General features: G+C 35.7%; 1 protein-coding gene across 10 annotated transcripts in view; it reads right to left on the bottom strand.

The window, feature by feature from the left end:
• The window catches only part of ZNF385B (zinc finger protein 385B), a 427,950-nt gene that overhangs the window by 39,342 nt on the left and 374,454 nt on the right, over positions 1-14,154 (bottom strand). For all 10 annotated transcript variants that reach the window (XM_032755256.2, XM_032755253.2, XM_032755254.2 and 7 more), the window contains one exon: positions 3,130-3,292. In XM_032755256.2, the coding sequence (XP_032611147.1) occupies positions 3,130-3,292 (163 nt within the window). The remainder of the gene's footprint in view (positions 1-3,129; positions 3,293-14,154) is intronic.

The following is a 14,154-nucleotide window of genomic DNA, read 5'->3' as shown; positions in this document are numbered from 1 at the left end:
ACTTTTCATTTAAATACCTGAGAATCACAGACACTACTTAAGCCCACTTGACAGGAACTCTTCATTCAGAAGAAAAAAACCAATGCTGGGGAATTTCAGTCCCATGAGATTTGCAAGTCAGTCATGAATTTTCACTGTGACTTTTACTCTAATTTTTGTCTGACTCCTTAAAGCAACATTGTCTGAAATAAAACATTTCAGTCAATTATCACAGTCACCATTCTTCTTCCTACCCTCTTTCTCCTTACATTTTACCTAGACCTTTTGTGAAGCACTGATTTTTGTGTCTTGTGTTTTTCTAAAACAGGATTTTAAATGAAATGAAAGCCAGATATCAACAAAAATCTATGACTCTGACAAAGCTGTGGGAGCTTTTCAAGAATTTAGAAACAGGCAATTAACAATACATTAGGTATTACATTGTTTGGACCAGATTTCCCATCTGGGCAAAGCTTCTAATTTTCCAACTTGAAAATTCTATAAAACTCATGTGGGAATTCTTGCTTAGAAGCTGACATATGGTTGACAGTGACAAAAGAACATGTATCTATTTAGCAAATGCACTCCTTTTTTTTTTTTAAGTGCCATCTTTCAATGACTTTGGTGGAGTTTTTATAAGTATAATAGAACAAATACAATATTTTGTTAGGATTAATACTTATACCAAACACAGAGAAACAAAAAGTAATGGCCCAGCAAATGAGTTACCAAATAATTTATACAGATTTTGAGTAAGGAAACATGAAAAATGAGATAACCTCCAAATATAGATGGTTTCTATTACTTCTAGTCCAAATCTGTACAGTCACAAAGTGAGTGACATCAATACTGTTAGACTACAGGTACTAGGAGGTGGGTAAAAGAGTGGCAGAGGAAGCAGAGAATGCAGGAAGAAAGACCACCACATATGTACTGAAGAAGAGATGCTGTGGTTGAGATTTGTTTTCCTCTCTCCTGGGTTTTAGATCTTAATTCTCGTTCCTTGTTCACACCACTGGTATGCTTTATCCTGGTGTTTTCCAAATGCTCAGTAGGCAAACACAACTGCTTAGAAAGTGTCTTTGTTTTACTGAGCACCCGCTAACATTTGAGTATTGGAATGAAAGCCTTGAATCTTTAAACTTTATTTCTAAATATACTCATTGAAATTGGGCATCTCGTGGGTGTAAGGCATGCTGTAACTACAATCCAGGCCCCTTTATTTCGATTTTCTATTTCCATATTGCTCTTTCCTTGGTTTTATCTCCTCAACTTTTTTTTTCTATTTTTTTCTCTTCTTCCACACCTTTCCTTCTCCCTTTAATTATCTGCTTTTTAAAAAAATGGATTCTTCTCTGATTGTTCTGTCTCTATTTCTGATTTTGACACTATTTTCTGCTCATTACTTTTACTATTATCCCTACAGCCAACCCAATTTTGAAATAATAATATAACTTAAGTGGAACACTGAGCTCACTCAGTAGCAACGTTGTAACATGTATGGTACCTGCCAACTGTTCTATCAGCTGAAAGAATAGAGTGACACTAACCTCCATTGTTTTATCATTTTACTTATATGTTTTGCTGGAAGGTAAAGAGCATAATTTAGATAACAAAACCTTTTGCAGAGTATTATTCCATAGAGGCAGTGATATCCTGCATTAAACGAAACCAGGCAAGAAGTCAGCAGGCTCCTGCTCTTCCAAACACTGGGTAGCCACCAGCAAATAACTGCCACATTGTTTACCTCACCAGTTTGCAATTTTGAAAAATAGAGATAATATTTGATATTATACCTGATAGATATTGATTAAAGAATAATTAGATAATATATATCAGAAGGCTTTGTTCTTTAGAGAGGGAGACATGCTATGTAATAATCTGGCATTTATGACTATATCTGTTCATCAGATAACATGATTTAGTGATCCTATTGTACAAAGAACAAAAAGTCTTTATTACCAAATTTAGCTTAGCTCAATCCTTCTAGGCTGAAGAGCTTTTGGAGCCAGCATCTACAGGGCCTAATCAATAATGGTCCCTTTTTCCACAGTCTCTTTGTTTGAACAGGTTTTCTGAACCTTCCTCTTACAGTAATGGATTTGATCGTCTCCAAAAGCCACGGGAAAGCAGTCTTAAGTCTCCTTCTAAAATTCTCCAATGATTCGAGAAGTAGAAGAGAATCAGAAATGTGTGTGTTTCCCACAAGAGGGAGGCCCTTAAGGAGAGCATCAAACATAAGAAAAAGGGACATACTCTCTTAGTCTCCTTTAACAGACACTGTTCCTCAAAGAGTCACTGAAACAAGATGACATATCTGTCATAGGCCCAGAGGGGCAGATGTGAGAATTGTGGAAGCCTATTAAACATCCAATTTCATGGTATCCATGCTACAAAAATGAATTTTTTTCTCTTTCCACTGAATGAACCTACTCAGAAATTCTGCCGATTCACTGGGACTATGAAATATAGACTCTTCTTCAGAGGCATTTCACCTAGTAACCCATTTCCATTTATATATAAAGGTCTTCTGTTAATCAGTTCGTAACGTTGGAAATCATTCCCTTAAAATATGTAAGTCCATTTGTAACTCTGAGGGGAACTCTGAAGATCTTCAAAAAGCATCATCTTTTATTACTAAGCACATTTCCAGATTCATTTAGTAATGCCACTCTCTCAGAAAGTTCCCCCCTTTGGCTCCTCAACTCCTTTTTACTACAGTAAGAGAACATAAAAATATCTATTAGTAAACAAGTTTAAGGAGTCCTTCACTAAAAAAGTCTATAGTAAAAAACACACATAAAATAAATAGAAGTAATAAGCTCAGTATTTTAGATCCATTTCCTGATTTTAGTCTAAACACATTGTGATCAAGTAGTCTCTACTTGTTTTCATGCATATATACTTATATATATATATTTACATACAAACATATATACTTAAACGTATATATTTAATAACATGGAATGGAAACATATCAAATGCTTAGATTCCGTGCAAACATATAATCCTTCCCATGAAGAAAACATATTAGTATCACAAAAACAAATCATGAAGAGTAACATGCAACAACTGAGGGCAGGAAAACGGGGTCAGGGCAGGGGAACAGGAGAAACACAAAGAATGTAAAGAACAAAAAGTGTCATTGACCTGATTTGTCAGAGTTGTTGCCTGTGATTGGAGTGATGGAGCAGCTGGGATTAGCCTTTGCGCTGTCCTTGGAAGGAACCATTTTGGGTTTATTTTTCGTTGCCTCTAGTGCTTTGACCTTCTTGGCATGTTTACTTCCTTTGTAGTGGGCCTCGGCCTGGCTCTACAAAGGAGAACAAATCAGGCTCATTTTTTGCTAATTACAAACACCACAGTGGATGATCATGCAGGAAAAAAATACATTCGATCATAGGCACCAGACATTTACAACTCAGTACCTGACTATGTTTTTGGCACTTCATGAAATGGTAGACCAGTTCCTAAGAGGGTATAGCATATCAAAACCTCCTATACAATACGAAGGACCTGCATCTTTAAAAAACCAGACATTATATGAGTGGACAAAAGGATTAGGGCAAAACTGTGACAAAGGTGAGCTTTGTCATCAGTGCCCTCCTACCAGTGCCCATTGGGGCTACTTTTCAAACATTGGCTGGCAGCAGCGGCTTTGAGTGTCCTACCCATGCCAGTGGGTATGACCTTCCACAGTCATTTCCCTTCAACTAAAATCCTGTTTGCCACGTGTCTACTTTCTTCTGGGCTCTGCTCTGAGACCAACTGGTGTGACAAAACAAGTTAATAGGTGCTACTGAGTGAAAACGACACTGAATTTTTTGGTAAGCTCTACATACACTTCATGTACCATTTTGATGATTCCAGTTACAAGAACAGATAATATAAGCCACAAAGGAGGTAGGAACAAACCCTTGTTTCTGATCTCAGATGTGATTCTGAAGTCTAAGTGGTTAGTGTTAAATTCATTTACACACAGAGCATATGTAGAACTGTAACTTCAGTACTAGATCAAAAGGAAAAAGAAAGAGCAAGACAAAACACAAAAACAAATTACAACAAGCCTTGAAAACATTTAATCAACTTACTGACATTTGGAAAATTCTCCTCTGCCTAAACAACAAGGCTTTTCTCTTATTGGCATCTAGTATTAATATATACATTAACAAAAGGATCTAAGTATATTCACTTGAATTGAATTTTGAAAAGACTGAAAAAATATAAACATGTATTTAGTGAAAAGAAACAAAACTAAACATAAATGGTATATTAGCTTAGTTATAAAAGTGAAATGGATGACAAATCTTATGCAAAGCAAGATGAACTTTTGTTAGAGGATTTCTAAAGAAATAATAACTTTAAAAACCATCAGTTTTCTTTATATACTTGTATGTGTTTGAAGAGGATTAAATGAACCTTTCCACTCATTCTCCTCAACAAGCAGAATACAGGTGATAAGTGTGTGTGTAGGTAGGCAGTTGGAAGCGATAGTGGACAGACAGAATGGGTCTCTGTCCTTAGGGCCCAATGAGGTTTCACACATACATGAGGTAAGAAGTTCAGTGGAGAGCTATCCATATACAAGGGTGAGCTAAAACAGCGAAAGATGCATGCTATGGGAGATACAGGACAACAAAAAAATGGACCAGAGGGGAGTGGTATTAATGAAGACTTCCTAAAATGGGTAACTTTTGATTTGAGATTTGAGGAAAGGGATCCATATACACTGGTAGTGAAGAGTACGTTTCTAGTTGGAGGATGCAGACCTAAGGAAAGTACTGACACTAGAGTGCCGGAACAGTGAGGGCCATGGCTGGAGAGGTGCTTACATAGGCCTTTTGGTGGAACATCATCAACATGAGCTTAAGGAAACTAGATGTGTAGTTATGTAGAGGAGGTCACCACTGAGGTGAGATTCTCAAGCAGAGGCCTGATGATACACACAAATTCCAAATGGGGAAGACTTCTGCAACAGCTATTTATTACATGTTCGTTGGATTGAATATGAGAGAAAGGAGATGACACAGAAAGGAAGGCAGCAGAGAGAATATATGATTCTTCTGGTAAAATCATTAGTGGAGAGTAGGACTATAATAAAGTCCCTGTTATAATAATACCATTGATTTCTTGAAGACTTGGTTATCAATCCCCCTTCTGCCTTTTGCTTAAGTGGAACCCTTTCACTACTAACTACTAGAGACAAAGCACTCTTCTAACGTGCCATGATTAGACTAAGCCATCTAAGGTTGATTATTGTGTGCCATTGAAGTGTTTCTTCTGACTTTCCTGCTTGTTTCACTCCAGCTTACCAGGACATGTTGCTTTGCTATCTTCAGACATCCAGCCATAGCTAGTTCAGCAGAACTGGTGATGGTGAGCACCACTTCAATGCGAGCATTACTTCCAGATCTTGGTGGGCAATAGGCCTACTTTATCCTAAGCTCATAAATGATGATGATGAATTTATTCATGCCAAATATTATAGATGATACAGTCACAAGTGTTTAGAGTCATGCAGTGAGTTAAACATCATATCTATATATCAGCTCTCCCATTTAAATGGAAGCTTGGTGATAGATTCATGCCACAGTCTGTTTTTCAGTGTACCTTGATTCTGCTGTGCTATTTCTTGTAGGGTGGCAGGTGGTTGGGGAAAAAATATTGCTTTGGTAGTAGTGTAATCTAAGGATAGGTTTTGGACATATTAGTGATTTCCCTAGCATATAACCCAGATCACTCAAGTCTATAGCCTTGTACTGACTATACGTAGTCCCTAACTTCCTGAATATCTTTTCATACATATCTTTTTAGATCTTAATTGACTTGGCATTGCTCTTACTTGGTTTGCTCAAGGACTTCTCATGTTGTTGTTCTCTGTCGAGTTGGAAAAAAAAAAATCACGTGGGGAGAAAAGTGTAACATTATTTTAGGGCCTTTATTTATTACCAACCAAGAATGTTTGAATCCAACTAATATAGTTTGGTAGTTATACATTAAGAAAATATGCAAATAAAAATTAAAAATTGATAATGTAATATAATAATATAATAATCATTAACATTACTGAGCTTACTGTTTCAGGCACAATTCTAAATGCATTACATATTTTAGCTCATTTAATCCTTATAATATCCTATGAAATAGGCATTATTGGCCAGCACTTTACAAACGGGAAACTGGGAATAGAGAAGTTAAATAACTTAGAAAAAGCCACACAGGTGGGTGGAGAAGCCATGGTAGATATAAAATGCTTGCATGCATATCCCTATTTAATTATATACCCACATTATACATATACATACCTACACTAAGTTAATGTGATAATTTTATTAGAAGTAAAAAATATACACAAAGATAGCGTGCTGCTTTTAATGACTCAGAGAAGGATTATAACTTAATCCTATAGAAATTTCTATGAGTAGGAAATACATACTTAATTCATGGGAAATACGCTAATATTAAACACCAGATCTGATCCTTCTGTTGAGTAAAGAAAGTTCCACTTTTAGGCCAGGTGCAGTGCCTGTAAGCCCAGCACTTTGGGAGGCCCAGGAGGGAGTGTCGCTTGAGCTTAGGAGCTTGAGATCAGCCTAGGCAACATCATGAGATCTTGTTTCTACCAAAATTCAAAAAAATTAGCTGAACATGGTGGCACATGCCTGTAGTCCCAGCTTCTTGTGGGGAGGAGGTGGGTGGATCACTTGAGCCTGGGAAGTCGAGGCTGTAGTGAGCCCTGATTGTGCCACTGCACTCTAGCCTGGGCAGCAGAGTGAGGCTCTGTCTCAAAAAAAATAAAAATAAAAATAAAAAGTTCAACTTTTTAAATATACAACCATTTTTACAACGTATCAGGAGACCTGCTAAAAACTCATCTTTCACAGTACACTAAATAGTGCAGTGTTACTTTAGTGCCCTTTGGCTAAAGAAACATATGGTTCTCTAAATAAAACCTCCAAGTACAAGATAAACAGTGTCATTTCCTCATTACTATTTCTTGGCATCAGTGGCGAAAGTTAACAGCGTCAATTAATACTTGGGATACGGATCCAGCTAAGTGACACTTCACTGGCCAAGATGGAAAAAACTCTCCATAGCCATGATCCACTTCTGCTTCGAGTTCAGGGTCAGGGAGAGAAGTGCAACAAGGCTTTTTAGCTTTTATTGACTGTTGTTTGGGAAAAATGGAGTGGAAGACTGTGAAATAAAGACAGAATGGCAAGTGCCACTTCCTTATATTTGGCATCTTTCCCATTCTCCTGTGGTATTCTTAGTAGTGGCACTTTGCTATCCCTAGTACTGTGTCTGAGGCAGTGTCAACAGTTTCTAAATGCTGGGCAAATCTTCAAGTGAAACTGAGACACTGTTAAGTAGCAAAAGATTAACCTGACTTCATTATCTAGGAATCTTCCTAATTGAGGAGTGAAGGAAACAAGGACAGGAGCCAGAAAACCTGTGAACTAGGCAACACACGTCAAGCCCATCAACAATGGCTCTTGTGACACTGCTAAGAGACTAGGTTGGCCAAGCTGACTTACTTTACAGCCAATGAGTAATTAGCAGACACATGCTTGTCTGGCAGTAATGGCTTGCATTCTGCTTCCCCTCTCAAAGTGCTGCTGTGCCCCTAACTGGCAGTGACCAAAGAAACCTCTTCACAAGAATTGCCAGAATTAGAGTCACCCAAACTACTACACTGACCTTCACATAAGAATTCATCAGCATATAGGTTCTTCTCTGAAGGCCACTCTGGTAATTACCTGACCACCCACTGATAGAAGAATAGCTTTGATAGGAAATGACAACTTGGAATGTTTTCTTCCATTAATAAACTTTGTTGCTAAAGCTCTTCACTTTCTCAAATCCTTTGAATTTCTTAGAACCCCATTGTTCCAAACAAAAAAGATAAAGAATGAGATAACTTAGTGCTTCAAAAACAAAAATAGAACTCAAAAGCTTCTAAACTTCACTGTGGTCTCATTTCTGATTTTTACCTTATTTATTTCTTTTCTTTTCTTTCTTTCTTTTTTTTTTTTTTTTGAGACAGAGCCTCGCTCTTTTGCCAGGCTGGAGTGCAGTGGTGCAATCTCAGCCTCACTGCAACCTCCACCTCCCAGGTTCAAGTGATTCCCCTGCTTCAGCCTCCTGAGTAGCTGGGACTACAGGCGTGTGCCACCATGCCTGGCTAATTTTTTAGAGACGGGGTTTCACCCTGCTGGCCAGGCTGGTCTCTATCTCCTGACCTCGTGATCTGCCTGCCTCGGCCTCCCAAAGTGCTGGGATTACAGGCGAGAGCCACTGCGCAAGGCCTGATTTTTACCTTATTTCTAATTTGGACTTCAGAGACATGGCTAGAATCCTGAATGAGGACATTAAACTGTGCTCACTTTGTGTGGAAAAAACAGTGGAAGGAAAAACTCACAAAGTGACTGGGGAAAGACAATGGCCCTGGAGAAAATACTTACCTATTTACCAATAGAACCAACCTTTTTTTGCATTTTAAAAAGTAATTAGAACTGTTCCCTTAATTAAAGAAAGTGCATAATTAAAACTACTGGCATCTGTTTTTTTCCTAAGACCTTAGATTTCAATGTGTTAAGCAGTGTTATAAAGGAAACAGCAAAAGTCAGCTAATTTTCAGGAAAACCCAATATACTAAAATGCCAAATAAAACATATGTCAAACGAACTACCATAAAACAGGCTAAACTAACAAAGAGGAAACCTGATGATTTATTCTGCAAAAAATTATTTAGTACCTGCCATGGGCTAGATATTGTAAACGATTAAAAACAAAGACCCCTACTTGCCAGAATGGTGGTTGGAAGAAAAGACAAGCATACAAATAAGTATAATCCAAAACAGAAGGCGGAATTATAAAATGGGAGGTTCCAAGAAACAAAGAATATGAGAATCAGGAGAGAGGTAAATCTCTTCAGATTGAGGAAATCAAGGAAGCTCCATGAAAAGAGGGTATCAGAGCTGGGTTCTGCTGCAAGGGCTGGGCTCTGAAGTGGCAGAATGGAGTTGAAGGTATTATGGGCAAAGGGAACAACATGTGCTAGGGCACTGAGTCCTGTGTATTATACAGTGTTTCCTGGGCATATACACTTTTCAGTTTCACTAGAATAGAGATATAAAGGGAACAACAGGGAAAGGTTGCTACGTTGTACTAGCTTGAAAATGGTTCCCTGTACCACAGAAACATATCACGGTGTTTTCAATTAAAAATTAAATATTCTATTTGTAGGCATTTTGTATAGAAAATGATTAGGATGTAAGATGCTGCTCTTACATCACAGATTTTATCCTCTGCTCCAAACTACAATCTTACATTAAATTAATTAAGTTATTTATATTGAAGCTTTAATAATTATTTGAGATAAAAGCAAGGCACTTAAAATGTTATAGTTAAACATACTAAGAAACTAAAGTTTTCTGAGAAATAGTTAAATAATTACTTGAATCACTGTTTCAAGATAAAACTGTTTTTACTATTGCAATGCTTTTTGCATATACTTGTTGCCTTCATAAGATCACACACTCTCAGAGACAAAGCTACAATATAGGAAGCATGAGCTCTACCCAAAAGAAAGGCTTACATATCCAAAGATTGCTAGTAAGTTTTTCTGCTGATATTTGCAATTGTAAGGCCTGCAGTATCAGTAATGACATACTATTGGCTTTAATATTCACTTCATTCAATTCTCATCTATTGGGATCTGTTGAAAACAAAGTTCAGACAAAATTATAACTATTATGAGCTTTTTAGCTTAAAAAGACATAATGTCTTTGCTAATTGCTAATTTATAGCTAGTGAAACGCTACAGGTTGCTATGGCCTGTCTAGGGCCATCACACTGCATAACTCTGCAGGGCACTATTCACATATATTTCAACATTCGTAGTATCTTCTGGATTGTGCCAGGCCAGAGTTGTACCTATGACATTCTGTATTTATTGGCTTTATAATATAGATGTAAAAAAACCCATCAACTCCAAATATTTCTGTGTTACTAAAGTGAAAGTGGTTGCTTTCTAAGAAGAAAATGATGTGTACTCTAGACTGCTAATTCTTTTTGGGCCCAATTTAGATTCTAACAATATTATAAGATAGAATTACAGTTCTTGTGTTATGGCTGCTTTGAAATACCACTATTTGAATATATGAGCATTACACACACACACACATGTTCAATCACATTATCAAAAAACTTCAATGTAGGCAAAATTCACTTCTTAAAATGCTAAGATCTTTAGAGGGCTTGAAATTAATTTTTCAAATGTGTTTATTCGTCAGCTAAGAGTCTTGATGCTCATATTTCTTGCCCATGACTCATTGGTGGAATTACTTACACACAGAAACATAGAGAAGTTATAAATGGACCAAATAACTATGACAGAATTTACATGATGAATTAGAAAGATGCTGCAGTTTGAGTTAAAAATCAGCTGGAATATAGTAAAAAAAAAAAGTGCTCTTAAAAAATAAAATCATTTCTTATAATGGAGTTTCGAGTGAATAAAATTTTGTTTCATTTTCCCAGTAAGTTTTATATTTCACTTTCGATTACTGGAAGGCAGATTATTAATTTTAGATGATTCCCAGCAATCTACATTTCTTCCCCTAGGTATTCACTGACACTATATGTTACTAGTTTAGGGTTGAGTAGCACAGCACATAAGAGAGACAATTATTTAAACTTGGCTGTATCGACTGTGATCTGAACACAAATCTTTCCATTTATTCAATTCTGTGCTCTCTCTCTCCTCTAGTTCTCTCCTGTACTTCAAATCAGGCCATAATGAAAAATGATCTTCTTTTATAAATAAGTTTATTATATATGTACCAAGGTAAAGTTAATCTCAGATGATTAGTTCCTTAATTCTATGAATGAATACTGTAAATTATAGATATTTTATTTTGAAAAAGATTTTTCTCTCACAAACCTAATGGAAGTAGGTTTATATGAATTTTTCAACATAGGTAATGAGTAATAAAATGATTTTTATTTAATGTCACAATTTAACATCATCACAATTTATTTAAGAATTCATCAAGAAGTATCTTGCTTAAGAAAGCAAGACTGCTTAACTCTCCATTTAAATTATATTACAATTTTAGAATTTCTAAAAGGTATATTTACTTCACTTTCTGGATTGGGATCCATATCTGAGTCAATTTAATGATAAATGTATATGTAAACTCTTAGTATATGCACTAGATCTTAAGGGAGGCCACATGAAGTAAATGAAACCTGGCAAAACATGCCTTTAGCCACTCTCTCAAATCATAAGAGGAGGCAAATCACAAACTTCATGAATAATGCACTTGATAAGCTATATTGTTTGTTATACCAGAGTGAGAAAATGAGTTCTCTGTCTACTAACATAATCTTAAATATGAAATAATGAGAACCATTATAATCTATAAAAATATCTAATTTTCTCAAAGAATTATGAATATAGGGACCTCATCTTTTAGAAGTACTGAACTTTAGAGATTTAATAAAACATATGGATAATATCTTTTATTTTTTATTCGCTTATTTATTTATTTTAGAGACAGGGTCTCACTCTGTCACCAAGCTTGGAGTGCAGAGGGGTCATCATAGCTTGCTGCAACCTCAGACTCCTGGGCTCACGCTGTCCTCCTGCTTTAGCCTCCCAAGTAGCTGGGAGTACAGGTACATGCCACCATTCCTGGCTATTTTTAAAAAATTTTTTGGAGAGGTGAGGTCTTGCTATATTGCTCAGGCTGGCCTTAAACTCCTGGTCTCGAGTGATCCTACTGCCTTGCCCTCCCAAAGCGCTGAGATTCAGGTGTGCAACACCATGCCTGGCCATCTTTTATTTTATAATATGACACAAAATATTAGAATTTGTTAATTATTATTTTTGAATTATTTATTTTATGATTTTCCCAAAAGTATTTAAAAATAGAAATCACCCATCTCCCTCAAATTAATTTCACATCTTATATTAAATTGGGAACTCTTAGTTGATAATTCTCAGCTACTTTGACATGTAAAGGAGGATATTTCAGAGTTTATAGTGTTTTCACAGTTATATCCCAAGTTGCTAATGTGTTTGAGAGTGCTGCTATCTTTCAGTGGGAAAACAGACTGCCATTGTGTGCTTCATAAGAGCAATTTTTGTTACTCAATGATAAGTAATGCAATATAATTCAAGTTTATGCATGAAAGCTGTGACTCTATAAGCTAACTGATTCAAGCCTTCTGATGGTCTTTTAAATTAGGCTCCCAGGCTTCCACACATTAAATTTTAATCAGTCCAGAAGGTATTACACTTACTTTGATTTCCACATTAAGGAAATTTACATAAATAATACAAAATCAATCTAAAATTAGAATTTGCATTGTGTCTCCTTTTGTTTGACAAACAATATCCTTAATATAGATGAAAGTGGCAAAGTAACTTTGAAAGTTCAATGCTCAGAGAATTGGTTGACAAATAGCATTAGTAATATTTTATATGTGTTTAATATATTAGTTACTTATCATTACTCATTTGAAAACCTGTTTCACAAAACAGGTTTTTGTAAAATTCATACTCCAAAACCCTAAACCAATTACTAAAACCTAGAAGATATCTTATAATTCAAAATTCAGTGGAATGTGTAAATGTAAAGATTAATAACAGATACCTTCAAAACACAATATAACTAAGAGAAAATAATGAAAACACATCTTTTGTAGTCGCTTAGCCCATCTGAGTCATGCTAAGGCCGTTTCTATAGTAAACTGCCAGATTAAACTAGAAGTTTTCATTCAAAATTAATTGGGTCAAACTTCCTCACATATAAGAGATTGGTCTGCTGGAGGCAAAACAAAAATAATAACATCTATAACTTTGATTCACCGATAAAATCTAAAATATTTTAATAGAATCAGCAAATGCTAGTGGGTTTCCACTTTCTGATTCTGTGTGATATTGTCTAAAAGTTCTACTCACCAATAATAGTCATAACAAAAGTAATACATATATGATATCATCAATGTGAATTGTTTTAATTCAACTCATTTTAGCAATGTTTTATTATGTATCATGTAATAGGTGTTTCAGAAGACATGCTTTGTGACTTCTAGGAGCTTATAATCTTGTGTAGAGGATAATAAAAGTGAATATCATATATAGGTATATGGCATGTATATGTGTACATATGGCATGTATATGGCATGTATATATATATGTAGGTTTGTGTGTGTGTGTGTGCGTGTGTATATATAGCAGAGGGAGAAAAACATTCTAAAAGGAGGAATGTAACACTGAGGGTCCGTCCATTCTTTAATGCAACAAATATCTATTGAATACATATTATATTCTAGGCATTACTCTAAGTGTTGTGGAATACAGGTCTATTGAAACTTGTGTCCTAATATGGGGACATAGATAAGAAATTATAAATTTTTATATATATATTAGTGTTAACAGATAAGTGATACACCTATGAATATGTTATATAGTGCTATAAAAAGCAATATGTTATAAAGTGCTATATAAAGACAAGTAAGGGGTAGACTAGGTGTAACGTGCCATTTTAAGTATCAAGGAAACACTGTTGAGAGGGCATTTTCACAGAGACCTGAGTGAAGTAAGGGAGTTAACCAGGTAGATATCTGGGAGAAGAGTACTTCAGGTTCAGGGAACACCAAATATCCACTGTAAGGATTTTGATTTTTATTCTGAGTAGATGCAGAATCACAGGAGTGTTTTAAGTCAGAAGAGCAACCTCATTTGGCTTCCATTTATTAAAGGATCACTTTGGTGGCTGTATGGAGAACCAACTGTGTGTGTACAGTGGAGAGGCAGGGGGTGAGGCAAAGTGGAAGAGGAGGCTCATCCAGGAAAAAGATGAAAAGGGTTCAAAATTAAATCCCACTGACCAATCAGAAAGGCTTCAAAAACATAATTTTCTTAATGGATATTTATAATTTTTCACATATCTGCAATTTTTGGACATAAATCATCCATAATTTTGATGGAATTTTATGTTCAGCTAGCTAGCAATTACTTTTGTTTCTTTTAAATTTAAATTGTATTTTTTTAAAATCTACGTAGAACAATCACACAGTTAAAAGTATAAAAAAAAATATGCAGAGAAAAGTTACCTCTTAGATTCAGCAACCAGTTGTTATCACTTTCTTGTGTCTCCT

This window comes from Hylobates moloch, unplaced genomic scaffold, assembly GCF_009828535.3.
Source record: "Hylobates moloch isolate HMO894 unplaced genomic scaffold, HMol_V3 SCAFFOLD_1, whole genome shotgun sequence".
Lineage (NCBI taxonomy): Eukaryota > Metazoa > Chordata > Mammalia > Primates > Hylobatidae > Hylobates > Hylobates moloch.
This window is presented reverse-complemented; position numbering and strand designations above follow the sequence as displayed.